General features: G+C 47.5%; 1 protein-coding gene across 1 annotated transcript; it reads left to right on the forward strand.

Annotated features, from left to right (window-relative positions):
- Positions 1 to 4653: 4653 nt before the first annotated feature.
- On the forward strand, positions 4654 to 27688 carry GMFG (glia maturation factor gamma). The gene is made up of 7 exons (XM_069942618.1): positions 4654 to 4754; positions 14906 to 15002; positions 15099 to 15148; positions 15485 to 15534; positions 16064 to 16146; positions 25679 to 25752; positions 27554 to 27688. The coding sequence occupies exons 1-7, from the start codon at positions 4752 to 4754 to the stop codon at positions 27623 to 27625; spliced, it is 429 nt and encodes a 142-aa protein (XP_069798719.1). The 5' UTR covers positions 4654 to 4751; the 3' UTR covers positions 27626 to 27688.

Consider the following 27688-nt stretch of genomic DNA (forward strand, 5'->3'; position numbering starts at 1 on the left):
CACTTATCAGCTGCTGTATGTCCTGCAGAAAGTGGTGTATTCTTTCCAGTCTGGAGAGCAGGAGAGGTTTTCCATGGGAATTTTTCTGACATGGACAGAGGTGGCAGCAGAGAGCACTGTGTCAGACTGGAAAGAATACACCACTTCCTGCAGGACATACAGCAGCTGATAAGTACTGGGAGACTTAAGATTTTTTAATAGTTAATTTGAAAGAAAAAAAAAAATTGGTGAACAAATTCTTTAATCGGTTCTGGAGACTTAGACGCCTACAAATACATATTGATGAATCAGAACGGGTTCGAGGAACGGCGACGAAAACGGTTTTAAGATCTTAAAGGGATGTTCCAAACTCTTATAGGTGGTATTACACGGGACGATTATCGTTCGAAAAATCGCTAAATCGTTTGGATTTCAACGATAATCGTTTTGTGTAATAGCAGGCAACGATTAAACGTCTAACGAGAAATCGTTGGTCGTTTAATGGAATTCGGATCTATTTTTATCATTTAATCGTTCGCAAATCGTTCGGTGTAATAAGAAGTCATAGCTGTTTATAAATGGGGGGCCGGCCGCACTTCCAGTACTTATCAGCTGCTGCATGTCCTGCAGGAAGTGGTGTTTTCTTTCCTGTCTGACACAGTGCTCTCTGCTGTCAGGATCTAACCACGGACATGCTGCTGTGGCTTTCTAGGTGTTTAAATGGCTGGTATCAGAGTTATCTCTGAAGTTGATGGTGACGGTGGGTGACGGCTGCAATAAGCCCAGTTTATACTCCTTGACGGGACATTTGACATAAATGTACATCACATGTTGGGAAGGCAATACCAGACACAGCCTGCAGACAAGAGGGGTGCTGTTTATTATAAGCTATTCACTGCAGGCTGACAAGTGATAAGGCTCATGGCGACCAGAACTGTGTGCTCTGCTGACATCTAGTGGCCAACATGAAGATTGCAATATAGTTCTTCCAGACTGCCATGAGAATGCCTGTCATTGCACCCGGTCACTGCTGTGTTCTCTATAATAGTTATGTATCCTGCCTGTGACTGCACCTGGTCACTGCTGTGTTCTCTTCTATAATAGTTATGTATCCTGCCTGTGACTGCACCCGGTCACTGCTATATTCTCTCTATAATAGTTATGTATCCTGCCTGTGACTGCACCCGGTCACTGCTGTGTTCTCTCTATAATAGTTATGTATCCTGCCTGTGACTGCACCCGGTCACTGCTATATTCTCTCTATAATAGTTATGTATCCTGCCTGTGACTGCCCCCCGGTCACTGCTGTGTTCTCTATAATAGTTATGTATCCTGCCTGTGACTGCACCCGGTCACTGCTGTGTTCTCTCCTATAATAGTTATGTATCCTGCCTGTGACTGCACCCGATCACTGCTGTGTTCTCCTCTATAATAGTTATGTATCCTGCCTGTGACTGCACCCGGTCACTGCTGTGTCCTCTATAATAGTTATGTATCCTGCCTGTGACTGCCCCCCGGTCACTGCTATATTCTCTTCTATAATAGTTATGTATCCTGCCTGTGACTGCACCCGGTCACTGCTGTGTTCTCTATAATAGTTATGTATCCTGCCTGTGACTGCACCCGGTCACTGCTGTGTTCTCTCCTATAATAGTTATGTATCCTGCCTGTGACTGCACCCGGTCACTGCTGTATTCTCCTCTATAATAGTTATGTATCCTGCCTGTGACTGCACCCGGTCACTGCTGTGTTCTCTCTATAATAGTTATGTATCCTGCCTGTGACTGCACCCGGTCACTGCTATATTCTCTTCTATAATAGTTATGTATCCTGCCTGTGACTGCACCCGGTCACTGCTGTGTTCTCTCTATAATAGTTATGTATCCTGCCTGTGACTGCACCCGGTCACTGCTGTGTTCTCTATAATAGTTATGTATCCTGCCTGTGACTGCACCCGGTCACTGCTGTGTTCTCTCTATAATAGTTATGTATCCTGCCTGTGACTGCACCCGGTCACTGCTGTGTTCTCTATAATAGTTATGTATCCTGCCTGTGACTGCACCCGGTCACTGCTGTGTTCTCCTCTATAATAGTTATGTATCCTGCCTGTGACTGCCCCCGGTCACTGCTGTGTTCTCCTCTATAATAGTTATGTATCCTGCCTGTGACTGCACCCGGTCACTGCTGTGTTCTCTCTATAATAGTTATGTATCCTGCCTGTGACTGCACCCGGTCACTGCTATATTCTCTCTATAATAGTTATGTATCCTGCCTGTGACTGCACCCGGTCACTGCTGTGTTCTCTATAATAGTTATGTATCCTGCCTGTGACTGCACCCGGTCACTGCTGTGTTCTCCTCTATAATAGTTATGTATCCTGCCTGTGACTGCACCCGGTCACTGCTGTGTTCTCCTCTATAATAGTTATGTATCCTGCCTGTGACTGCACCCGGTCACTGCTATATTCTCTCTATAATAGTTATGTATCCTGCCTGTGACTGCACCTGGTCACTGCTGTGTTCTCTATAATAGTTATGTATCCTGCCTGTGACTGCACCCGGTCACTGCTGTGTTCTCTATAATAGTTATGTATCCTCCTGCCTGTGACTGCACCCGGTCACTGCTGTGTTCTCCTCTATAATAGTTATGTATCCTGCCTGTGACTGCACCCGGTCACTGCTGTGTTCTCCTCTATAATAGTTATGTATCCTGCCTGTGACTGCCCCCGGTCACTGCTGTGTTCTGTATAATAGTTATGTATCCTGCCTGTGACTGCCCCCGGTCACTGCTGTGTTCTCTATAATAGTTATGTATCCTGCCTGTGACTGCACCCGGTCACTGCTGTGTTCTCTATAATAGTTATGTATCCTGCCTGTGACTGCCCCCGGTCACTGCTGTGTTCTCTCTATAACAGTTATGTATCCTGCCTGTGACTGCCCCCGGTCACTGCTGTGTTCTTTTCTATAGTGTACTGGGAGATTTCACTATAACCAGTCTTTACCCCCAATCACAGGCTCCTGACCTCTGGGCACCACATGTTGGAGACATAACCCACTGTCACCTTGGCCATATGACCCCCCACAGAAGCTGAGCAGTGCCCCAGTCTCCGAACAACCAGTATACAACACTACAGAGTAATTTATTCCCCAGACAACCCCCAGTCTAGCCACCATGGCAAAATTACTAAAGATACCAAAAAGACTACACCAACTTTATTAAAGGGAATGTGCCACCTACTTTTACTGATTAGCGTCAGATTTTATTCTAATCTGATCCTATTTTCTGACTGGGGGCGGCCATCTTGCTTGAGCTGTTCTCAAAACATTTAGTGAGATGCTTTACAGCAAGACTTATGGACATAGAGGACAACAGACAGACTCTGTCCCCTTTTGATTAAAGTAAAACTTCATTGAGCGTGCTCTGTGACCTTTGTAGAGGTCATTCCACAGGGAGCTGCTATTGTCTCCTCTATCTACCGGTGTCACATGACGCTGCAATACTGTACAGATCACTTTACAGCAGCCTCCTCTTATCAGCACAGACAGAGCGGGAAGTCTCAGCTTAGTTTTATCCCCAGTGCGGAGAATGAAAACCGCAGGATCTCAGGATTATTTTATAATATAGATAGAAAAATGGAAAATGATTCATTGAACATGTTACCTTGATTACGATTATTAAACAATTTATTATACCACTCCCCCTTTATAAGCCACACCTCTTTTGTAAGCCACCCCAGTCCTCGCTCAGGATTACACCCATCACCCACGCACACCGCCATGCCCCCACCCCAGACCTCGCTCAGGATTACACCCATCACCCACGCAGACCGCCATGCCCCCACCCCAGACCTCGCTCAGGATTACACCCATCACCCACGCACACCGCCATGCCCCCACCCCAGACCTCACTCAGGATTACACCCATCACCCACGCACACCGCCATGCCACCACCCCAGACCTCGCTCAGGATTACACCCATCACCCACGCACACTGCCATGCCCCCACCCCAGACCTCGCTCAGCTGAGCACCCATCACCCACCCAGACCGACCACCAGACCTCACCCAGTTGAGCACTCATCACCTGCCCAGAATGCCACCCCTCCCGGACCTCACTCAGCTGAGCACCCATCACCCGCCCAGTCCGCACCCCTTCCCCCCCCCCTCGCCTAGCAGGGCCTGTACATGATCTCTCCAGCAGGTGTGGTGATATGACGTCACACCCCCTCTATACCTCAGGGACCCATAGTGGCTACTACGGCTCCTGTTACACCCATGGGCACTCCTCATTCAAGTATATAGCTGTTTTCCAAATGTAATTGGTTGCCCTTGGTAACAGACAGCAGTTTATCCCTTGCCTGTTGTCAGACATGTGACCTAAACAGCTAGGCTCTGCCATCAAAGCTCCCATAATGCCTGGTAACAGGAAACCAGCATTAGCTTTGGGTGTGAACAGAGAAGAAAACAACTGAAGAAAAATAAAGCAAAGTTATTTAAATATTTTGCGTAACCGTTTTAATTATTTTTTTTTTTTAAGAAAAGTTTTCCTTCAAGTCTTTTTTTCCCCCCACGTTAGCAAAAACTACAAAGCTTATGTCCTGAGTGATAACAGGATGTGGTGAGGGAAGATGTGCTGTGTGCAGAGCTGAGAGAGTGCTGCACTGTGCAACCCCCCAGCCCTCCTCCGCCTGCCCCCCACATCCTGCTGTCATCCAGGTCAGGGGGACAAAACCAGCAGACAGGAACCAGGCCACAGGGGAGACGCCCAGCAGGATGGTAAGATGCCTCTCTAGCTGCTCTGCTGCCTGACAGGGTACTCTGTGTGACATAGTGCAGCCCCTTATAGAGACCCTGTGTACTATGCAGTGTTGTGTCTGCTGTCACTGACATCCCCTGTGCCTGCCATGCAGGCTGTAGTGTACCTGTCAGCGTCTTCCGTAATACATCTTGGGGAATTGTTATTAAAGCAAAAGTCTAATCTACTTTGCATAGCCGGAGATAGTTTCCTAATAATCTAATGGTGTGTAGTAAGTGCGGCTATGAAAGAGTCCTGTGTGATACTATAGGTCCATATATGTATATACTGAGCAGTGATATGAGTGATCCCTATAGTATATGTATATACTGAGCAGTGATATGAGTGATCCCTATAGTATATGTATATACTGAGCAGTGATATGAGTGATCCCTATAGTATATGTATATACTGAACAGTGATATGAGTGATCCCTATAGTATATGTATATACTGAGCAGTGATATGAGTGATCCCTATAGTATATGTATATACTGAACAGTGATATGGGTGATCCCTATAGTATATGTATATACTGAGCAGTGATATGAGTGATCCCTATAGTATATGTATATACTGAACAGTGATATGAGTGATCCCTATAGTATATGTATATACTGAGCAGTGATATGAGTGATCCCTATAGTATATGTATATACTGAGCAGTGATATAGGTGATCCCTATAGTATATGTATAAACTGAGCAGTGATATGAGTGATCCCTATAGTATATGTATATACTGAGCAGTGATATGAGTGATCCCTATAGTATATGTATATACTGAACAGTGATATGAGTGATCCCTATAGTATATGTATATACTGAACAGTGATATGAGTGATCCCTATAGTATATGTATATACTGAGCAGTGATATGAGTGATCCCTAAAGTATATGTATATACTGAACAGTGATATGAGTGATCCCTATAGTATATGTATATACTGAGCAGTGATATAGGTGATCCCTATAGTATATGTATAAACTGAGCAGTGATATGGGTGATCCCTATAGTATATGTATATACTGAGCAGTGATATGGGTGATCCCTATAGTATATCTATATACTGAGCAGTGATATGAGTGATCCCTATAGTATATGTATATACTGAACAGTGATATGAGTGATCCCTATAGTATATGTATATACTGAGCAGTGATATGGGTGATCCCTATAGTATATGTATATACTGAGCAGTGATATGAGTGATCCCTATAGTATATGTATATACTGAACAGTGATATGAGTGATCCCTATAGTATATGTATATACTGAGCAGTGATATGAGTGATCCCTATAGTATATGTATATACTGAGCAGTGATATAGGTGATCCCTATAGTATATGTATATACTGAGCAGTGATATGAGTGATCCCTATAGTATATGTATATACTGAGCAGTGATATGAGTGATCCCTATAGTATATGTATATACTGAACAGTGATATGAGTGATCCCTATAGTATATGTATATACTGAGCAGTGATATGAGTGATCCCTATAGTATATGTATATACTGAAGTTCAGTATATACATATACTATAGGGATCACTCATATCACTGCTCAGTATATACATATACTATAGGGATCACTCATATCACTGTTCAGTAACTGAACAGTGATATGAGTGATCCCTATAGTATATGTATATACTGAGCAGTGATATGAGTGATCCCTATAGTATATGTATATACTGAACAGTGATATGAGTGATCCCTATAGTATATGTATATACTGAGCAGTGATATGAGTGATCCCTATAGTATATGTATATACTGAGCAGTGATATGGGTGATCCCTATAATATATGTATATACTGAGCAGTGATATGGGTGATCCCTATAGTATATGTATATACTGAGCAGTTATGTGAATGATCCCGATCTCATATGTAATATTTAAAGGAGAAGTTCGGCGAAAATTTTATTATAGTATTGTATTGCCCCCCCCCCCCCAAAAGTTATACAAATCACCAATATACACTTTTTACGGGAAATGCTCATAAAGGGCTTTTTTCCCTGCACTTACTACTGCATCAAGGCTTCATTCCTGGATAACATGGTGATGTCACTTCCTGGATAACATGGTGATGTCACTTCCTAGATAACATGGTGATGTCACGACCCGACTCCTAGGGCTGTGCGGGTTGTGGCTGCTGGAGAGGATGATGGCAGGGGGACACTGAGGGACACAGGGCACTGGAGAGACACAGAGCATCCCTCTGCCATCATCCTCTCCAGCAGCCACAGCCCACACAGCTCTGGGAGTCGGGTTGTGACATCCCCATGTTATCCAGGAAGTGACATCACCATGTTATCCAGGAAGTGACATCACCATTTTATCCAGGAAGTGAAGCCTTGATGCAGTAGTAAGTGCAGGGGAAAAAAGCACTTTACAAGCATTTCCCGTAATAAGTGCATGTTGGGGATTTGTTCAACTTTTGGGGGGCAATACAATACTTTAACAAAAATTTTCACCAGACTTCTCCTTTAAAGGGGAACTCCAGGTAGAGGTTAAAAAGATGAAACTTCTGCAGAAGCATAGCACATTACTTACCTAACTATTCCAGTTTTGAAACTACCAAAAATCCATTTGTTGGGGGGGGGGGGGGGGGGGGGGGGGTTGTTCTGTATTGTGTTTCTGTACTTCCTAGTTGAGCAATTCCCAGAATGCAGTACTGGTTCCAGAATGCAATGCTTTCCCTTAGCTGTTCCTCACAGTGGCAGAGAAGTTGCAGCAGCTGCTTCTGGCTGGTCAGAGATGGTGAATCACTCAGGGGATTGGGGGATCCAGCCAAGCCTCCTGTGACATCACGCCCTGCCCTCTGTCTGCATCATCAGCCTGTGCTCAGCAAACACACACAATGTGAGGCAGAGCCATGGAAGATTTGTCTCCTAAGGGGGATAGCAGAAGAAGCAGGAGACAATGTGGATTTGGTACAGAGGCCATTTTTGTTCACTTCCTGGATTTCTATCAGCTACCAGTGTGGCAGAACCGTACAGATACAGTAATACATTATATAGACACACACATATATATATATATATATATATATATATATATATATATATATATATATATAACTTTTAATGTACTTTTAATAGAAAACTATTTTTCCTTATGTGGAGTTCCCCTTTATAGCACAGACACATTAGTGACTGCCCAAGTTTTCATGCTGTCAGCCATAATACCTTCCTCAGTGACCATGTGTCTCCCATACTGGCCTGTGACCATTCATGGCTGTGATTGGTGAGCTGCATGTATGTACCTGTACAGTATGTTATTGCTGTCAACCTTTAAGCAAAAAAAAAAAAAAAGAAAAACCACTCAGGCTGTCTCTGTTTATGATCAGTGCTGGGTTGGTGGGGGGATAGGAGTGCTGTTATTTTCTATATAGAAACCTTCACACTAAGAGCAAGTACGCTGGAGATGCTCCGTAGTGGGATTGTGTGTATGAAATTTGTAGCATATAACAGTACCAGCCAAGTAGACAGTATACCTCTATACCGTATACCTGTCAGTAATGGTCATACAGTCACCAAATAGCATCAAGCATGCTTAACAAAGACAATGGGTCGAGATGTTGCTGTGATTTCCTTGGATATGGAATAAATTTGAAGATTTTTTATTGAATTTTTGGTCATTTAGACTCCTCTACTATTTATGTTGCATTGGTCAGTACTTGGATAACTGATATCCTCACCGCTAACAGTCAATTTCTGGACCTGGTTCCACGGTGCTGTTTGATTCCAGAAAAGTTTTGTCTGATGACATGTCAAAAGTTATAAAACATGAACAGAGTAGTTACTCCCTAATAGTGCCCCCTACAGTAGTTACTCCTTGATATTGTCCCCCCACAGTAGTTACTCCCTAATAGTGCCCCCTACAGTAGTTACTCCCTGATATTGTCCCCCCCCAGTAGTTACTCCCTAATAGTGCCCCCTACAGTAGTTACTCCTTGATAGTGTCCCTATACAGTAGTTACTCCCTGATATTGTCCCCCACAGTAGTTACTCCCTGATATTGTCCCCTCACAGTAGTTACTCCCTGATAGTGTCCCCATACAGTAGTTACTTTCTTATATTGTCCCCTCACAGTAGTTACTCCCTGATAGTGCCCCCACACAGTAGTTTCTGCCTGATAGTATCCCCATACAGTTGTTATTCCCTGACAGTGCCTCCACACAGTAGTTACTCTATGATAGTGCCCTACACAGTAGGTACTGCCTGATAGTGTCCCTATACAGTTGTCATTCCCTGACAGTGCCTCCACACAGTAGCTACTCTATGATAGTGCCCTACACAGTAGTTACTCTGTGATAGTGTCCCCATACAGTTTTCATTCCCTAACAGTGCCTCCACACAATAGTTACTCTGTGATAATGGTTTACACAGTAGTTACTCCGTGATAGTGTTTTCATACAGTTGTCATTCCCTGACAGTGCCCCTACACAGTAGTTACTCTATGATGGTTCCCTACACAGTAGTTACTCCCTGATAGTGTCCCCATACAGTTGTTATTTCCTGACAGTGCCCCCACACAGTAGTTACTCCCTAATAGTGTCCCCATACAGTTGTTATTCCCTGACAGTGCCTCCACACAGTAGTTACTCCCTAATAGTGCCCCCAACAGTAGTTACTCCCTAATAGTGTCCCCATACAGTTATTATTCCCTGACAGTGCCTCCACACAGTAGTTACTCTATGATAGTGCCTTACACAGTAGTTACTCCTTGACAGGGCACAGGCAGCATGATCATACTACAGGATGCGCCACTTGCATCCCTAGATTCCTGGAGCAGGGGCTGCTGCAGAATACTGGTGGGCCCTGGACAGCCACACTAAATGCCCATATCACAACCCGTCACTAGAACATTGAGATGAATGATCCCTATGTTATATTTTGCTGATTAATTATATCATATATCTGTATTTATCTCTGTTTTTCTGATTGGATGAACTAGGGAGAAAATTGCAAATGGATTCATACAACTTGTATTGGACTGTAACTACAGGAGACTTTATGAGCAAAAACACTAAAAAAAAACCTTAACGGGCAAAGGATCTGACTTCCTGTAGTGCAAAGTGATGTAATCTTTTCTATTTCTAATGTGTGGTTGTGGATTGCACATCGGGCTAATGCAACCTGTTGTCCTGCTAGTTTATGGGCCAGTAATCCTTACAGGACGATGCAGGAGAGGTTTTCTATGGGGATTTTCTGCTGCTCTGGACAGAGGTGGCAGCAGAGAGCACTGTGTCAGACTGGAAAGAATACAACACTTCCTGCAGGACATACAGCAGCTGATAAGTACTGGAAGATTTGAGATTATTAAATAGAAGTAAATTGCAAATTTATTTACCCTGTCTGAAACCAGTTGATTTGAAAGAAAAAAGTTTCGACTTTAAATGTAAAAAAAGGAATTTTTGGCGATATCCTTTCTGATTTTCCCCTTTACTATTTATATTTTAAAATAATCCAGAATTCTTGCAGAAGGAAACTTTTCAGCAGTCTCCTTATTGTCACAGACAGTGAAAGCTGACACCAGTATATAGATAACAAGGGATCAGACTCTTCAGAATAGGTGATAATCACAGCTCCTCACCCTCTCTGCACAGGTCATTGAGCGTGCCTAGAAAACTCTTCTATAGAAGTGGATAACTAATGTCTCCTTATCATCACAGACAGGATTACACTAAAAGCTGATACCAGTATGAAGATAACAAGAGATCAGGCCCTTCACAACATGTGATAGTGACAGCTCCTCCCCTTCTCTGCACAGGTCACAGAGTGTGCCTAGAGAACTCTCCTATAGAAGAGAATGACTAATGTCTCCCATGCCTATGCGGCTGATGTAAAGCATACTTCTAATTGCTGTTAACAGACTAGTGCAGAAGTATGGCTGCCCCTAATAATCTACAAAATAAATAAAAAACAGAAAATAGAAAGCGATAAGAAAAAACATGTTTCCGTATCTGGCTTTGATCACTAACTAAAAAAATCTAGGTGACACCTTCCCTTTAATGTGACATGGATCCTTTAAGGCTTATAGTGAAAGACATATGGCTAGATTCTAGCACTTTGATAGAGTGGAGCTGGTGCTAATTTGCAAACGGGAAGCAATGTTCCCCCAGCCGCATCTAAGCGATACGTCTCACTGTTGGCTTGTAATTCGATAATGATATCTAGGACGCCTGGCGGTTTAGAATACAGACTGAGAATCTGCCAGGCCTAACGTTATAATTACTGTAAGCACTTAGTACATAAACAGATACAAATTATCACAACTGATTGGAATATGGTAATGAGGCCCGGGCACCAGGTATGGCGCCGCATACTAAGTGCCGCACACATCTATACTTATTATCCTGGACATGATGTATGGCTCCGGATAGCACTGCCTTTTGGCCAAGTCACCATGATCTGCATTGGCATGATTATGTATTGCTTTTGCAAATGTCTCCAATGTATTATAGTCACAGTGGTGCATGATGGGTAAAGCTGCGGCTTCAAAACAACATATAGACAAGTGCGCAGTCATAACGCATTAATAAAGCATGAAAGAGAATCTGGAGAATGCATGAAATTTAATGGCTCGTTCTCCTCGCTCATTTCCGCTGTGCGATTCCCCCCTCTTATTGCAGCCATTGTCAGAATTGAGCAATGCTGCCACCTAGTGGAGTTATACTAGAACAACACCTTGTTTCCTGCATTGCACTTTCATCTCTTGGACTGTGATATTGTAATGCTGCCCGAGATGTGCTGGCAGATCCTGAAGTTCTTGGAGGGATCTGCCAACAATTTAGCTTGGCCAATATAGGAATGTACAACTTGTTCTTATAGTGGCCAAGCTATGCTCTCCTCAGATGATCTTTCTTCTTTTCAGACATCAGCATTATAATGCTGTATACCGCAGCTCTGGTCCCTGTCCGCTTCCTGGTTGGAGAGAGGATCAGGGATGTGATGCATCAGACCTGCGCAGCCAGTCATTGGCAGAGGCAGAACCGCGCTACGGTCGCTGACTGGCTGGAATGTCACGTCCCAGGTCCTCTCTCTAACCAGGAAGCGGACGGGGACTGGAGCTGTTGTATATGGGCACCAGCGCCGGAGCCAGGGAAGTAAGTGCACAATTCTCCTTAATGGTGCTGATGTGGGGGGTAGCTCTCCTTAAAGGGAAACTATCAGCAGGTTTGTGTATATGAACTTGCTGATAGTTCCCAGGAGCCGCTTTCCTCCTCTTCCTGCGCAACTCTTCTGATCTGTATAAGTCCCGCAGTTTTTGAGAAATTAAATTGTGTAAAAATATGCAAATTAGCTATATTGGAGCACTGGGGGCGTTCCTTGGCCCCCCCAAAGCACTATTCGACTCAATGGTTCCGATGCTCAAGCCTACTTATGGATAAACAGGCAGGCTGGAATATGTATTAGTAGGTGTGAGCATCGGAGGCGGCCTACCAAATGGTGCTCTGGGGGGCAAAGGAACGCCCCCAATGCTCCAATGGAGCTAATTTGCATATTTATGTACAATTTAGTTTCTCAAAAACTGAAGGACTTATATGGATCAGAAGAGTGGCGCGGGAAGGGGGGTAAGCGGCGCCCCAAGAACGCGCTCATAGTTTCCCTTTAATGCAATGTTTAAAAACTTCATATAAATAAGTGACTGCCCTGAAAGTCCCTGGATTTCTGCATTGATTAACAATACAATGTGATCTGATTGTTATCGGAAGTTACAATTATACACAAACAATGTAACTAAACAATTAAACAGCTAGTTGTACTTACTATTCAGGTCATTTATGAAGCACAATAAGTAAACAACCACAGTGCAGGGAGGAAAATATGAAGTGAACCCTTTAGAATCACTCAGAACTCTACTCTAATAAAATCTGATGTGATTTTTATCCAAGTCGCCAGTGTAGACAAACAAACACAATCTAAGTAAACAACTAGCACAGAGTCTGACCAATCCTGTCTTAGTGAGTACACTGAGTAAACATCCATAGGGCAGCACTGTATGATTTTAGTTTAATTACATTGTCTTTGTCCATATCATTTAGAAATCAAAGCAGAATTACGGGTAACTGCAAATGGTTGGCTAACTTTTTCTTGTACCTTTACGGCCGTTGCTATTATATAATAAAGAGGAAATAGACTTGTAAACATTACTCTAAATCCTTATTATAGACCAGTTTATGTAGCTGTTGAAAGTGTTAGATGTGGAGATGAACTTGATGACACTTCCCCTCGCTGTGACTTAGCAGTTCCGCTACTTGTGATGCTGTTTTAGCAGCCGATTTACAGATACGTGACTTTCAGAATTATTTAAAGAGACAGTGTGTGTTTAACACCTCACGCCTCAAGTTGTCAACAATAACACATGGTGGAGCAGCATCTGTCTTATAAAACAGCCTATTCCTGGCACTGTTAGACTCCGGCATAAGTCACCTTGCTGTTTACTGTGTCCTTGTAACATAAAAAACAACAATAAGCTGCCATGCTATATGTAAGTGGTCGTCTGCTCTGGAAATCCCTAAGTTAGAATGATCTCCATGATCACATTATCATAGGGGGAGATTTATCAAACTGGTGTAAAGTAGAATTGTCTCAGTTGCCCCTAGCAACCTATCAGATTCCAACTTTCATTCCTCACATATTCTTTGAAAAATGAAAGGTGGAATCTGATTGGTTGCTAGGGGCAACTTAGACAATTTTACTTTACACCAGTTTGATAAATCTCCCCCGTAGTAGTGTCTTCCAGCTGGGATCAGTGATCAGCTGCAATCTGTGGGGAAACCAATTTCCCAACAGCGCCACCACAGGGGGAATAAAGCATTACAGAGTGCTTATTAAAGGGTTATTCCCCTCAGGTAAAATACATGCTGAATCACCCCCCCCTGCTGGAGACTAAGAATTTGGTCCATACTTGTTATTACCTTTTCAGTCTCCTTACGCCAGTTCTGTGGCTGCTGCTTTCTGCTGAAGCAGGGACATTTTAATACACAGGTGGGCTCGGCGCAAAGACCTCAAGGGTGAGCTCCCCTCTCAGGTCAATGATCAGCGGCAGGGGTCACACAACATCCCATATATATATCTGTGACCACCAATATGGCCGCCACTGCGACTCGTCACATAGCTTCCCCAGAAACCTGAATGACAAATGGCGATGATACATCCCAATGAGGATCATCAAGAAATGAGGGATTTAGGAAAGCTGGGTATGTGATACTGGGTGTAACCCAGCTTTTCCAGGTGTGGATATGGATGATGCTGAACGGTAACATTAATACTTTCCCCTTCCCCATCCATCATACTAAACAGAGCTGAGGGCTGTAGTCACCTAGCTTGCTCAGCAGTCCTGAAAGGTAGCCCTCAATTGTATTGCTGCTAAACTAATGCAACAATAATGCCGTGGGCGGCTGGGCAAAAGTGTCAATGTGACTTGAAGTAGTGGGCCCGGTGCAAATGCACCATCTGCCCCTTGGTTAAGTGGTACTGTGCTGAAGACACAGAAAACTCTGTGTGAGCTGTTCTCTCCATCTCCTCCTCCCTTCTAACCTAAACAGCTCCCTAGTTGGCTGTCTGTCTCTGCACTCTGTGATGCCGGGAGAGTTAATCTACAGTCAAGTTGCTGATGACCTTACTGTAAGTTTTCCTCCCTGCATTACAGAGATCAGAGACAGTCAGTTAGGGACCTGTTTACATGAGCCGTCACAGACGGGATGGGGGAGAAGGGGGAGATGGAGTGAACAGCTCATACACAGAATTGGGGAGATTTATTAAACATGGAGTAAAGTGGAACTAGCTCAGTTGCCCCTAGCAACCAATCAGATTCCACCTTTCATTCCTCACAGACTCTTTGGAAAATGAAAGGTGGAATCTGATAGGTTGCTAGGGGCAACTGAGCCAGTTTCACTTTACACCATGTTTGATAAATCTCCCCCAATGTCTTTAGCAGAAAGCAGCAGCTCAGAACTGGGAGAAGGAGACTGAAAAGGTAATTACAAGTATGGAAGGAATTGTTAGTCTCCAGCAGGGGGGATGATTCAACATCAATCTAAGCACAAAGGAACTGAAATTTGTTGAACCAAAGGGATTAGTCTTGTTGTTCTTATTTGTTGTTGTTGTGATTACAGTCAGACTCTCTGGTGGTGTGTGACGTGGATCCTGATCTCAGGGAGAGGCTGAGAAAGTTTCGTTTCAGGAAGGAGACCAATAATGCCGCCATCCTGAGTGAGTGATCGGCTGTGAGTAAGGAGACGTATTAGATGTTCCTTAGAGCCTGTTTCCGAGATGTACGACAACTCATCTTTATTGTTTCTTTCTTAGTCAAAATTGACAAGGAGAAACAGCTGGTGGTGTTGGAGGAGGAGTATGAGGTAAGTCATCCAAAAATGGTTTTCCCTGCAGTAATACATCATATCCCCACCCATGTCAACAAGAATGGTCTATTTCAGCTACTGAGCATGTGTGACCACCTACACTGGACACATGAGGTGGACGTTCAGAGAGGGAATATAAAAAAAACACTGGGGCGCTATGACGCACATGTAATGGCAGTAACCGCACACAGAGGCTTTATTAAAGAATTGTTATAATTTTCTTGATCTAACAGAATAAATTAATATTAAACTATTCCATTAACCCTATGATGCCAGTGAAAACTGTGACAACTAAATTAGTTACGTAAAATAGAATGCATGTTTGTGTTTCAGGATATTTCCCCCGATGATCTACAGAATGAACTGCCGGAACGTCAGCCTCGATATCCTTGTATATTTGAAAAGAGATACTCTTGACCTCTGCTGACATCTTTGTATTCTCTATGAGGTAACAATTCTGGAACATGTTCCCTTATAGCTGTGTGATGTGCTTTTCCTTTGTTATTCTTATTAGAAATTTGTGACTAAATAGCCAACTGGGTGTTATTAGTTGTGGGCGTGTCCTTACACTGTCTGGCACTATGAGCTCTAATTGGGTAGTCTCAGACAGTGTAGGGACACGCCCCCTACTGGAAACACCCAGTTGGCTGGCTTTTTGTTAAACATTTCTAGTCAGAATGATAGAGGAACGGCACATCACACCGCTATAAGAGAAGATGTTCCAAAATTGTCACTTCATGGGGAATACAAGGATTTACTAAACCAGACTGGTCAGATGAGACTTGTCTTTAAATTAGGGACAATTTAGAACACACCTGAATCTACAATCTAATCAACTTTAGCATCTTCTCTCTCTCTCTCTCTCTATATATATATATTAGTCAGTGATTGATATCCTTAACTTAAGGCCACATTCCTGGTGTACAGTTATAAGTACCAGCACGATGATGGACGTGTCTCTTACCCGCTGTGTATGATATTCTCCAGCCCAGTAGGTGGGTAAACAACAACAATGTTAATGCTATGTTGGAAATGTTATCAGGGGATCAACCTTAAATTAATCCTGGATGGTTATTAATCCTGGAGGTCGGGAGCCACACTTGGTATAGCCTAACCAACTGTTGTGTTGTCATGTTTGTACCACTAACATATGTGTTAAAGTGGTTGTCTGGGATTTTTTCACTACAGCTCATCCTGCCGGGGCTGTGGGTGACATGTGAGTAATGTATACTTACCTGTCCCGCTCCCTTGCAGCTGCCAGGTCTGTGGCTTCTTGTTCTCAGCCGCTGACAGTGTTTTTTTTTTTTAATATCCGGTGACGTCCTCCTCACTCCAGAAATGTCCGGGCAGCATAGATTCTATACTGTCTATGCTGACTGACCGTTTATGGAGGGAGCAGGACGTTACCGGATGTTTACAAAACACAGCGGCGGGAAACAGGTGTCCTGGGAAACGGGACAGGTAAGTATACATTATTCACATGTCCCCCGCAGCCCTAGGATGAGCTGTAGTGAAAAATTCCCGGACAACCTCTTCAATATTCAGTCATTTTCTTGCATAGAGAAAAGCTTGAAACATTAATGAGCAAATTAAGGGATTGTAAGGGAACCCGGCTGGAACACAGGGAGAGACAGTGTGAGCTCTAGTGCTAGGCCCCTCAAGACTGTCCCTGCCTTCTTGCTAGCCGGACCCTTGGTGGTCAGCAACAACTGGGTAATGGTCCCCATGGTGGGTAAGTGAAAAACAGAATGAGACATGACATGGGGAAAACTGATCTCCCTGCCGTAGCCCTGACCCTCCTAACTTACTCACGAAAGAACCCCCCGCACCTCCAACCAACCCCTCCCTCAATGAAACACGTTACACCTGTTTCTTTGGAAAATATATGGCCACAGCAGCCAATGTTTATTAACATAAATAACATAAAAACATGAACAATCAATCCAACATAACATATCAACATAATATGCTATCTAACTAATCATCCCAAAACAGGAAGAAGGGGGTCCTTGAGGCTAAGAATCCTACGTGTACGAACCGGCCATCCTCCTCTTCTTATGTTCTCCGCCCCCAGCCGGTTACCTCAGGCTCAAGGGCCCTCCGTTCCTCAATCACCACTGGCCGATTCCTTCCCAACTCCACCAACTACTCCCCGGGACACCACCCAGACAGGAGCCCATACCCCTCACCATTATCCGTGAGCCACCTGTTAAAGTGGGGGTGCATTTCTTATTATGTGCTCCCCCCATAATAGTAACCAACCCCAAGGACCCCCTACCCCGCCAACCCAGCTGCTATGACAAACAACCCTTCCCAACCCCCGAATGCAACCGTAAACCCCAAACAACCTTAGGGAGGGAGGGTGGGACTCTTTGGCTGCCTGCTCCACCTGTGGCTGCACGTGTTGAACAGATGAGGGGTTTTATACCCCCTCCCCTGCTCAACCGCCCCCACTCCCCCTCCCTCTTCCTTCCTCCTGCCCCCTTACTTTTTAACCCCTTCCCGACAGTTTCCCTGTCATGCCGGCCTCCCTCCAACTCCGTCTTCGTCCGGCCTCTCTTGACATGGGGAAAACTGATCTTCCTGCCGTAGCCCTGACCCTCCTAACTCACTCACGAAAGAACCCCCCGCACCTCCAACCAACCCCTCCCTCAATGAAACACGTTACACCTGTTTCTTTGGAAAATATATGGCCACAGCAGCCAATGTTTATTAACATAAATAACATAAAAACATGAACAATCAATCCAACATAACATATCAACATAATATGCTATCTAACTAATCATCCCAAAACAGGAAGAAGGGGGTCCTTGAGGCTAAGAATCCTACGTGTACGAACCGGCCATCCTCCTCTTCTTATGTTCTCCGCCCCCAGCCGGTTACCTCAGGCTCAAGGGCCCTCCGTTCCTCAATCACCACTGGCCGATTCCTTCCCAACTCCACCAACTACTCCCCGGGACACCACCCAGACAGGAGCCCATACCCCTCACCATTATCCGTGAGCCACCTGTTAAAGTGGGGGTGCATTTCTTATTATGTGCTCCCCCCATAATAGTAACCAACCCCAAGGACCCCCTACCCCGCCACCGCGAGCACACTTGACACCTTAAGTGTGCAAGCCCCTCCACAAACCAATAGCCCTTTCAATGCCCTCTTGCAGCCCTAGCGCCCACAAGTCCATGCCAATGGCGTTCAGATGTACGCCATCCCCCAGCCAATAATTACCCGTACTATTCTCCAGGTCCCGGTGGCGCACCGCCACCCCTCCATTACGAGCCACAAACGCAGCCACCGCCCTATTGACCTTCACCCGAGCGCGATTGAGGCGCTCCACCGACCTCGCCACCTGCCACGACTTCCGGGGAACTATGTCCGACCATACAACCAGCACATCCGGGAATGTTCGCCAAAGCCGCAGCAAGTCGTACCGAATATCCTTGACCAATTCCCGAAAGGGGCGTCGCCCCAGGTCGTTACCCCCTAAATGGACCACCAACACATCCGGCGGTCTATCAAGCCGAGCAAATTTATGCAAATCAGGGAGGAGCCGATTCCACACCATGCCACCTACCCCTAGCCACCGCAACACTACCTCCGACCTGGAGAATCCCAGCTGTCGCCCCTCCGGACGAACCGCAGCCCGCTGTGCCCCCCGACTGACATACGAATGCCCCATAATCCACACCAATCGGGGGCCGGCACCTAAAGATCCGAGAAAAACAAAACAAACAAGAGAGGGAGAAACCGTTAAATACCACTACACAGTCCACCGCCACAACTGCAATCCCCCCCCCCCCCCAATAGCCCTCACCACCAAAACCTGCTCAACCGGTGCCGCCCCCCCCCCCCCCGTTTTCCCCCGACCACCTCACATCAAATGAGGCCGAACATAGGACCGATAGCGCCCCGACTCCCAGCGCCCTATGCGCCGCACCACTTCTACCCCCAAGCCCCTACCAGCCGCCTCCGTGGCCGCCCCAATTCGGAAGGAATGCGGGGCAAAAGCTGAGCTATCCAACCCCAGAGCCTCCAATCCACGCCGAAAAATCGCCGTGAACTGATACCGCGACAAAAACGACCCATCACCATGCCGCAATAGAGGGCCCGCCTGAGTCCCCCTGAACACCAGGAAACGCTCCAGACACAGCACCGGGCACATAACCGCCCCACGAACTTCTTTCAACTGCACATCTCGCCCCCTACCCTCCTGATCCGTCTTGGACCGGCGCAAGCGAAAAACCACCCCTTCTCATTCCTGCCGTACATCTTCCCGCAACAAACCCCCAGCCCGCTTGGCCGACGGGGACACCAGCTCCCCTACCCTCAAGGCCCCAAAAAACGCCCACGAATACGCCAACCGAAACAACGCCACTTCCGACTCTGAGCTACATAAACCAACCAAAGCATCGCCCAAACGTTCCAACAATCCAAACGACACCGGCCTCCTCGTATCAGGCCGCACCTTACCCCTCCTAAACCCTTTCAAGGCCTGACGGACCATAAAATCCTTCGTAGAATCTTGATGCCCCCTCAACTTGAAGCCAAAAGCCAGAGCCGCCACAAAGCGATTCACCCGAGACACTGACCAGCCAGCCGCTGAAGCACAACCCAACCAGGCCAGCAGTGCCAGCACCCGGTCCCCATCCGTCTGCACTACGCCCCATCCTCTCTCCCACTCCGTCCACTCCTCCCATGCTGCTGAATATGCCGACCATGTGTTCCTAGCCAGGGAAGCCCGTACCAGCTCCCCCGCCGACCTCAAACCAACCGCCAGAGATGTTGCGGGCAGGCGATCCCTTCCGCGGCGGCCTCTGGAACCAACGACCGGAAACGCTCCCACTCCTGGCGAGAAAGAGAATCGGCCACTGAGTTATTGATTCCCGGCACATGAACCGCCACCACCCACGAATTGAGAGCTAAACAGCGCAGCACCAAATGCCGAAGCAGCCGCACCACCGGGGGAGAAGAAGCCGAACCTGAGTTAATCGCCGAGACCACCGCCATATTGTCGCAATGAATGCGTACCTTCCTGTCCCGAAACTTGTCCCCCCAAACCACCACTGCCACCACTATGGGGAACAACTCCAGAAGAGCCAGATTCCGCACCAACCCCGACTCGTGCCACACCCGAGGCCATTCCCCTGCGCACCACTGTCCCTGGCAATAGGCCCCGTAACCGACACTCCCCGCCGCATCCGTATAGAGCTCCCAGTCGAAGCTGTCCACCACGGGCGCCATGACCAACGATCTCCCGTTGTAGGTCTCCAAAAAGGAGGCCCACACCGCCAGATCCTCCTTCAGGTCACTTGTCAGCCTGACGAAGTGCCGAGGCGAACGAACCCCTGCCGTCGCCCCCGCCAAACGCCTGCAAAACACCCTCCCCATGGGCATTATTCTACAGGCAAAATTCAATTTCACAAGCAATGACTGGAGAGCCTGCAACTGGATCTTTTTTGCCCCCCGAGCCCTGTCCACCTCCCGTTTTAGCGCCACCAGCTTGTCCTCAGGCAACCTGGACTCCATCCGGACGGAATCAATCGTGATTCCAAGGAACTTGAGAACAGTCGCCGGCCCCTCCGTTTTGTCCAGCGCCAACGGAACCCCAAAATGGCCCGAAAGCCACTCCATGGTTCCCAACAAGGTACGGCAAATGGGCGACCCGGGCGGACCCAAGAACAGGAAACCATCAAGATAGTGAATAACTGAACTTACGCCCGCCAGGTCCCGAACCGCCCACTCCAAGAAAGAGCTAAAAGCCTCAAAATAGGCACAAGATAGAGAGCACCCCATGTGGAGGCACCGGTCGATAAAGAACGAGCCATCCCAGTGGCAACCCAGCAGCCTCATGCTTTCCGGGCGTACGGGGAGAAGGCGAAAAGCGGATTCAATGTCCGTCTTTGCCATCAAAGCACCCGTCCCATACGAACGCACCCACGCCACCGCCGCGTCAAATGAGGTGTAAACGACCGAACACAGTTCCGGATCAATGCCGGCGTTGACTGAGAGACCCTGCGGATGCGAGAGGTGATGAATGAGCCGAAACTTATTCGGCTCTTTCTTGGGGACAACCCCCAACGGGGACACCACCAAATCCGGGAGGGGAGAGGCAGAAAAAAGCCCAGCCATCCTGCCCAGAGCTACCTCCTTGGCCAATTTCTCCGACACCACGCCGGGGAACTGATAAGCCGACCGGAGGTTACGGAGCGAAAAGGGGACCGCATGGGGAGGGGAGGGGATGACAAAACCTGTGGCGAAACCCTCAGTGAGCAGAGCCGCTTTGGCCCTGTCCGGGTAACGTTCTAGAAAGGGGCGCATCGCGCCCACCTTCACCGGAGTCTCCCCCCGAGCCAAAACCGCCGGCTCCCCGACCCTTACCCTTCCTATAGCACCGAGCCGTTCCGTGAGAGGTGCCCCCGCAAGACCCGCACGCGTGCTTGAACTTGCAGGCCGTTCCGTACTTGCATTGACCGTCGTTGAACTGCCAACACAACCCGGCCTTGCCCCCCCCACCGTGAGAGCCTTGGCCTGCGGAAAAGGACTGGCCGGAAGACCCGGCCCCCCCTGGAAAGGACTGGCCAAGCCTGGCCGGCCCCATGACCCGCAGCCATAGCCCAATGTCCTTCTGATCCCACTTTATGCTGGGACGAACCGCCTTCCGTTGCCGAAACTGCTCGTCCTACCGGAGCCACGACTGTCCGCCGTAGACCCGGTATGCCTCCCCGATAGAATCCAGGTAACAAAAAAGGCCCAAGCAATTATCGGGCGCCTTTTCGCCTATGACACTGGCCAAAATGGCAAACGCTTGCAGCCAGTTCGAGAACGTTTGCGGGATGAGGCGCCACCGGCGCTTCTCCTCCTCCTCCCTCTTGAGCTCGAATCGCTTCCCCTTGTCCAAGTTGAACTTCTCGAGCGGGAGCAGGGAGAAAATCTCCACGTACTCGTCCCGCCAGATCCGTTCCCGAAGTTCCTGTTTTAAATGCGCCCCTAAAGGCCCCTCAAAACATACATAAACCTCCCCTCGAGCCCTATCATCCAGCCGAACCCAGTCCACCTCTTTATCCTTTTCCGTCTGCACCGCAGCCGCAACTCTACTTGCCCCAGCCCCCGCCGACCCCGGCGCTGCGGGCGCCGCACCAACCTAGGCCGCCACCGGGGACGTCCCCACACCAGCTGCACCCCCCGCCACCAACTGACGCAAACCCTCCAAGAACTCCTGCCAGCCTGCCCCCGGGCCTACCCCGTGCCCCCCAACACACCCTGCCTGAGCACTGAACCCCCCTTCACCCCCGACCCCCCTGGCCACCCCACTAAGCCCAGACACAGAAGAAAACACAGAGAACAACTCACCAGGCTGCCCGGGAGCTGTGGGCCCGACAGCCGGAGGGTCCAGATCCAGACGCTGGGGGACTGCCGCGGAAGCAGGGCCCGGACTCTCCACCAAGCCCCGACTGGGCACCGGACTCACACTGGAGGCAGGATCAACGCCAAGGGAGGCAGAGGCAGGAGCCCGCAGGCCCCCCCCCCCGCTAAGGCACCGCTGGAAGGCCGGGAAACTGCAGACCGCAAAGGATTACTGGGACGGCCGCCGCTGATGACGTCATCACTCCTGCGCCCGGGCGCCGGCTGCGGCCGGCGCGAAGCCCCACGTGACCTCTGCTGCCGACCAGGGAAACTGCCCGGCACCCCGACCGGAACATCGCCGGGGGAGCCGGCCGACACCGGAGCCAACTGCCGACTGGCCGCAGGGAGGGGGGCCGGAGCCCCGGACCTCCTCCTCCCCCGGTCCGCTGAGCCCGACCGCGCTGGCGGATTCCCCTCAGACCGGGACACCCGACCTGAGGATGTAGGAAGGGGAACCCGGCCTGGAGGGTCCCCGGAGGGGCTCCTGCGCCGTCGCCGAGCCCGAGGAGGGGAGCCAGGACTTAGCCGGACAGGGGGCCGAGCACGCCGGGAGCTGCGCTGCCGCTGTGGGGGGGGGGGGGGGGGGGGGGGGCAGGTGACTCTACCTCAGGGAACAGCTCCGCCGACGTGCCCGCCGATTCTGGGGAGGCCTCCCCCGACATGCCAGGGCCGTCCGACCTGGGGGAGAGGCCCGAAGCAGGAGCAGCAGCCGGGACCTCTAGAATGGAGTGTACCTGGCTGTCCAGCCAGGCCCGGTCCTCCACCGTCGCCGCCACCTCTCTCAGCCGCCGCAGCAGCTCGTCCACCGTCAATGCCATGGTAAGTGGACCGTCTCGCTCGTGCCTGACTCCTCACACTCTTTGGCTGCCTGCTCTACCTGTGGCTGCACGTGTTGAACAGAGGAGGGGTTTTATACCCCCTCCCCTGCTCAACCGCCCCCACTCCCCCTCCCTCTTCCTTCCTCCTGCCCCCTTACTTTTTAACCCCTTCCCGACAGTTTCCCTGTCATGCCGGCCTCCCTCCAACTCCGTCTTCGTCCGGCCTCTCTTGACAGATAAACACATAAAAAAATAGTCAGGCTGATACGGGTCAAACTGGAGATAGCAGAATGGTACAAGAACAGCAGAAAAAACAGGTCAGAAAGGTAGACGAAGAGGTCAGAATTTCATATACATATACAACCTATCCAGTTTAGATGTACGGACCCCAAAGATTAGTAGAACAGGGATCCTGCTCCCAGCAGGGCTCCTTACTACATGACTACAATAAAGATGAGTTTTGATGGAGCCCCATAGACATGCTCCATAGTCCTGCAGTGAGGAGGGAGAGGGGACGCCCGACTTTTGTGATCAGATGGGATCCCATAATACAGCCCCAGGCATCTTATTTTTATTACTTGTGGCCTGACTCCTGACTGCCATTGCTCCTGTTTGGGGGAGTTAGCGCTGCAGTAATTCTCATCTATGTGCCCTTTCAGCTTTCACAACCGCAATAGTACAAATAATAAGATTTTAGCAGCAATCTGGGAAAACAATTTCATTTTACTGCCGAATAACTTAGTGGAACGCGCTGATTCTTTATGAATGATTAATGATTTATCAAGTGCTGAAATCTCCCATAGAGCCGCACAATACCATCAGTACTACATAAAGGATAATGGTGACGGTGACATGTCTACAAACAGGACATGCTGCAAAGATCAGCAAAAACAATAATAGTAATATTAATCGTATGATAAGCTCCAATATAGAGATTCATGGAGGAAAGTCCATTTTGAATTGTATTTTTAGGTGGGCACAAAGTCTACAAAAAAGATTTTAAAGGAGTACTCTGGAGAAAAAAACTAGAGTTAGAAAGTTATACAGATTTGTATTTTACTTCTATTGAAAAATCTCAAGTCTTCCAGTACTTATCCGCTGCTGGATGTCCTGCAGGAAGTGGTGTATTCTTTCCAGTCTGACACAATTCACTCTGCTGCCACCTCTGTCCATGTCAGGAACTGTCCAGGATTAGCAGCAAATCCCCATAGAAAACCTCTCCTGCTCTGGACAGAGGAGGCAGCAGAGAGCACTGTGTCATTCTGGAAAGAATCCACCATTTTGTGCAGGACATACAACAGGTGATAAGTACTGGAACACTTGAAATTTAAAATAGAAATAAATTATATATCTATATAACATTTACAGCTAATTGAAAGAAAACATTTTTCTCTGGAGTACCCCTTTAAGGGAAGAAAGAGCGACGGGGAGAAATTCACTTAGCTTAGTGCTTCGCTTAGCTGGTTCTACTTGTTCTTGGAGATATGAACACCCAGATTTCCAATTAGTTAAAAAAAAATTCTTAAATGAGAGTTTACACAGAGGGGGGCTTTTATGAAAGGTACGACAGAGTGCAGATTTGCCCCTTTTCCCTGGCATAAGCCTCCCGTACGCCCAACTCGCCCGATGGGTGGGCTGGCGGAGCTTGGGGGTGTGTGATAAGGCAGGGAGGAGGCGTGGCCTCCTCCCACGCCTCATTTATCATGATTTACGCCTGCTCGCAGACGTAAATCATGATGCAAATCTACACCTGCTGGAAGCAGGTGTAGATTTGGTACGCCGGGTGCAGATTCATGAGTCCGGCTGGCCAGATTCACTAAGAGGCATACGCCTCTTAGTGAATCCTGCTGTGGAAAAAGGGGCGGGGCTTAATATAAGACCGGCGTACTTGTACGCCGGTCTTTGTAAATCCCCCCCAGAAAGATTATCTGACAGATTATCTGCCAAATATTTGAAGCCAAAGCCAGGAACAGACTATAAACAGAGATCAGGTCATAAAGGAAAGCCTGAGATTTCTCCTCTTTTCAAATCCATTCCTGGCTTTGGCTTCAAATCTTTGGCAGATAATCTGTCAGATTATCTCTCTATGTAAATGGACCCCAACACTTTAGTTAGACTCTTGACTAAGGTCCCTATTACACTTTAGCTTTGGCTGTCCAGGCATGATGGGAAATGTAGTTTTGCAACAGCTGGAGGGCCGAAGGTTCCCCATCCCTGCTTTATACTGTAGCTTATAAGAAGATTATATAAAACAATTTAGCCATTGTTTTCTATGTCCCATTGATAACATATGTATCATGTGCAGGATGTAAACCGGAGCAGCAAATGATGTACGCTGGAAGCAAGAACAGACTGGTACAGATTGCTGAGCTCACCAAGGTAAGAGGGCAGTAGGAATGGACGCCCTGTAGATGCATAGGAAGGGACATGAACATGGAGGTTGGGGAGACACTGCGGCACAGAAGAGAAGATACGACTCTCTGCACTTCTTACCCAGTTTAGACTCTAGTGCTCCAAGTACTATTGCTTACATTTTCCACCATCGGCTTTGGCTGTCCGGGTATGATGGGAATTGTAGTTTTGCAACAGTTGGAGGTTTCTCACCCCTGTATTAGGAGATTTACAGGGGGACCTAGCATGTCTCTGCATTACATAGACAGATTTTAGCAGGCACCATGCAATACTTCATTTTTCCTGTGGTGGCACTACATAAATTTGAATTCAATCACAGATCACAGCTAATTGTTGGGGGTGCCAGCTGTAGAATATTGTGAGTTTAGTGTCATCTAGGCTGCCACTGGGGGACTGGGAAGCAAATGGGAAGGACACGGACAGTTAGCCCTAGACTTGCCCCACCCAGCTGTCCCTGCCTACTCGCCTCAAGAAAGCCCTGTGGGAAACTTGGCAATGTTCCCTAACCTGCGTCTGGGGTGTAAACCATAAGATGAAGACAAGACAAACAAACACCAAGGAATGGTCATATGGGCCGGGGTCAAACCTAACAGACAACACAGTACAGAGTCAGAATCCAAAAGTGTAGTCAGAGGTACAAGAGCCGAGATCAGAATAACCAGGTATAGAGATACAGATATATACATACAGGGTTAGCTTAGCACGCTCATGTAAGACTAATAGCCAGCGTAGATTACAAAACAAACACTATGGGAGGTCAGGGACCAGGTCCAGCACGCGCCTGGACCAGGCACCCAGAACACAAACTGACAACGCACAGGGTGAGTGGAAATCACATAACAAAACAAAGGTTAACTGTTTAATGACCAAAGGCAACTCAGCAGAGAAGAGATGGGTGTAGTAGAAAATCAATTACCAGCGCAGAAAGAATTTTCAGACTGGTCCAGATAAAACATATAATTCAAGTAGTTAATTATGGCCAAGAATGCAGTCTCAGCTGTATACTGCGAGCCAAGGTCCAAACAGCCACGGGCGTGACATTTAGTGTATTTTGCAGAGATTCTTTAATATAAAAAATGCCTGGTTGAATATAAATACTATAAAGAATGATGTATCACTTACATTGTTCTGTGCAGCTGTTCCAGAGATATCCTCCTGAATAACCTGGGCAATAAGTGGTACTCTCCATTATGTGCATGAGCCCAGTAGTCCTGGATATTCATGAGAAGCAGAAAACTCCACCCGCCAGCTGCTGATTGGCAGTTATATATCCATTCTGTCTATAGGCAGTCAATTAGCAGCTGGAGGAGGGGGGTGGCAAGAATCCTATTCTCCTGCATATTAGGAGAACGGCTGAACTGAATGATACACCGATCTGTTCAGGATTTCTGTCACTATTTTATGCTGTCCTCATTTAAGGCTACATAAACCTAGTGACAGATTCCCTTTTAAGAGGTCAATTGTAATTTATGGGATAACTTGGCTGTAGGTATGCATTTTCTCTGCAGCGCCACCCCTGGAGGAAATAAGAAATACACAATGTCCAACATTTGAATAGATTGTTAGTGTAATACAGGACAGGACGGGTCTTCAAGAGTGGGAGACGCTCTGTGTGATCGCTCTCTACTCAGTATAGGGTATATGAACATGGGTTTTCTCACCCAGTCAGTCTCATATTGTACATGATTCATTTGGGGTGTAAATGCCCTTTAAGGTGTATACGCAATAACCTGACATCTTGTTTCTCCTACACTGTGACCTTGTGCAGGTGTTTGAGATCAGGGCCACCAGTGACCTGACAGAAGAATGGCTGAAGGAGCGGCTGGCTTTTTTCCGCTGAGGTTGACCTTAATTTTCATTTATCGACTTGGACCACAAATCGTTTTTTTTTTTTTTTTTTTTT

Source organism: Dendropsophus ebraccatus, chromosome 10 (assembly GCF_027789765.1).
Source record: "Dendropsophus ebraccatus isolate aDenEbr1 chromosome 10, aDenEbr1.pat, whole genome shotgun sequence".
Classification (NCBI taxonomy): Eukaryota; Metazoa; Chordata; class Amphibia; order Anura; family Hylidae; genus Dendropsophus; species Dendropsophus ebraccatus.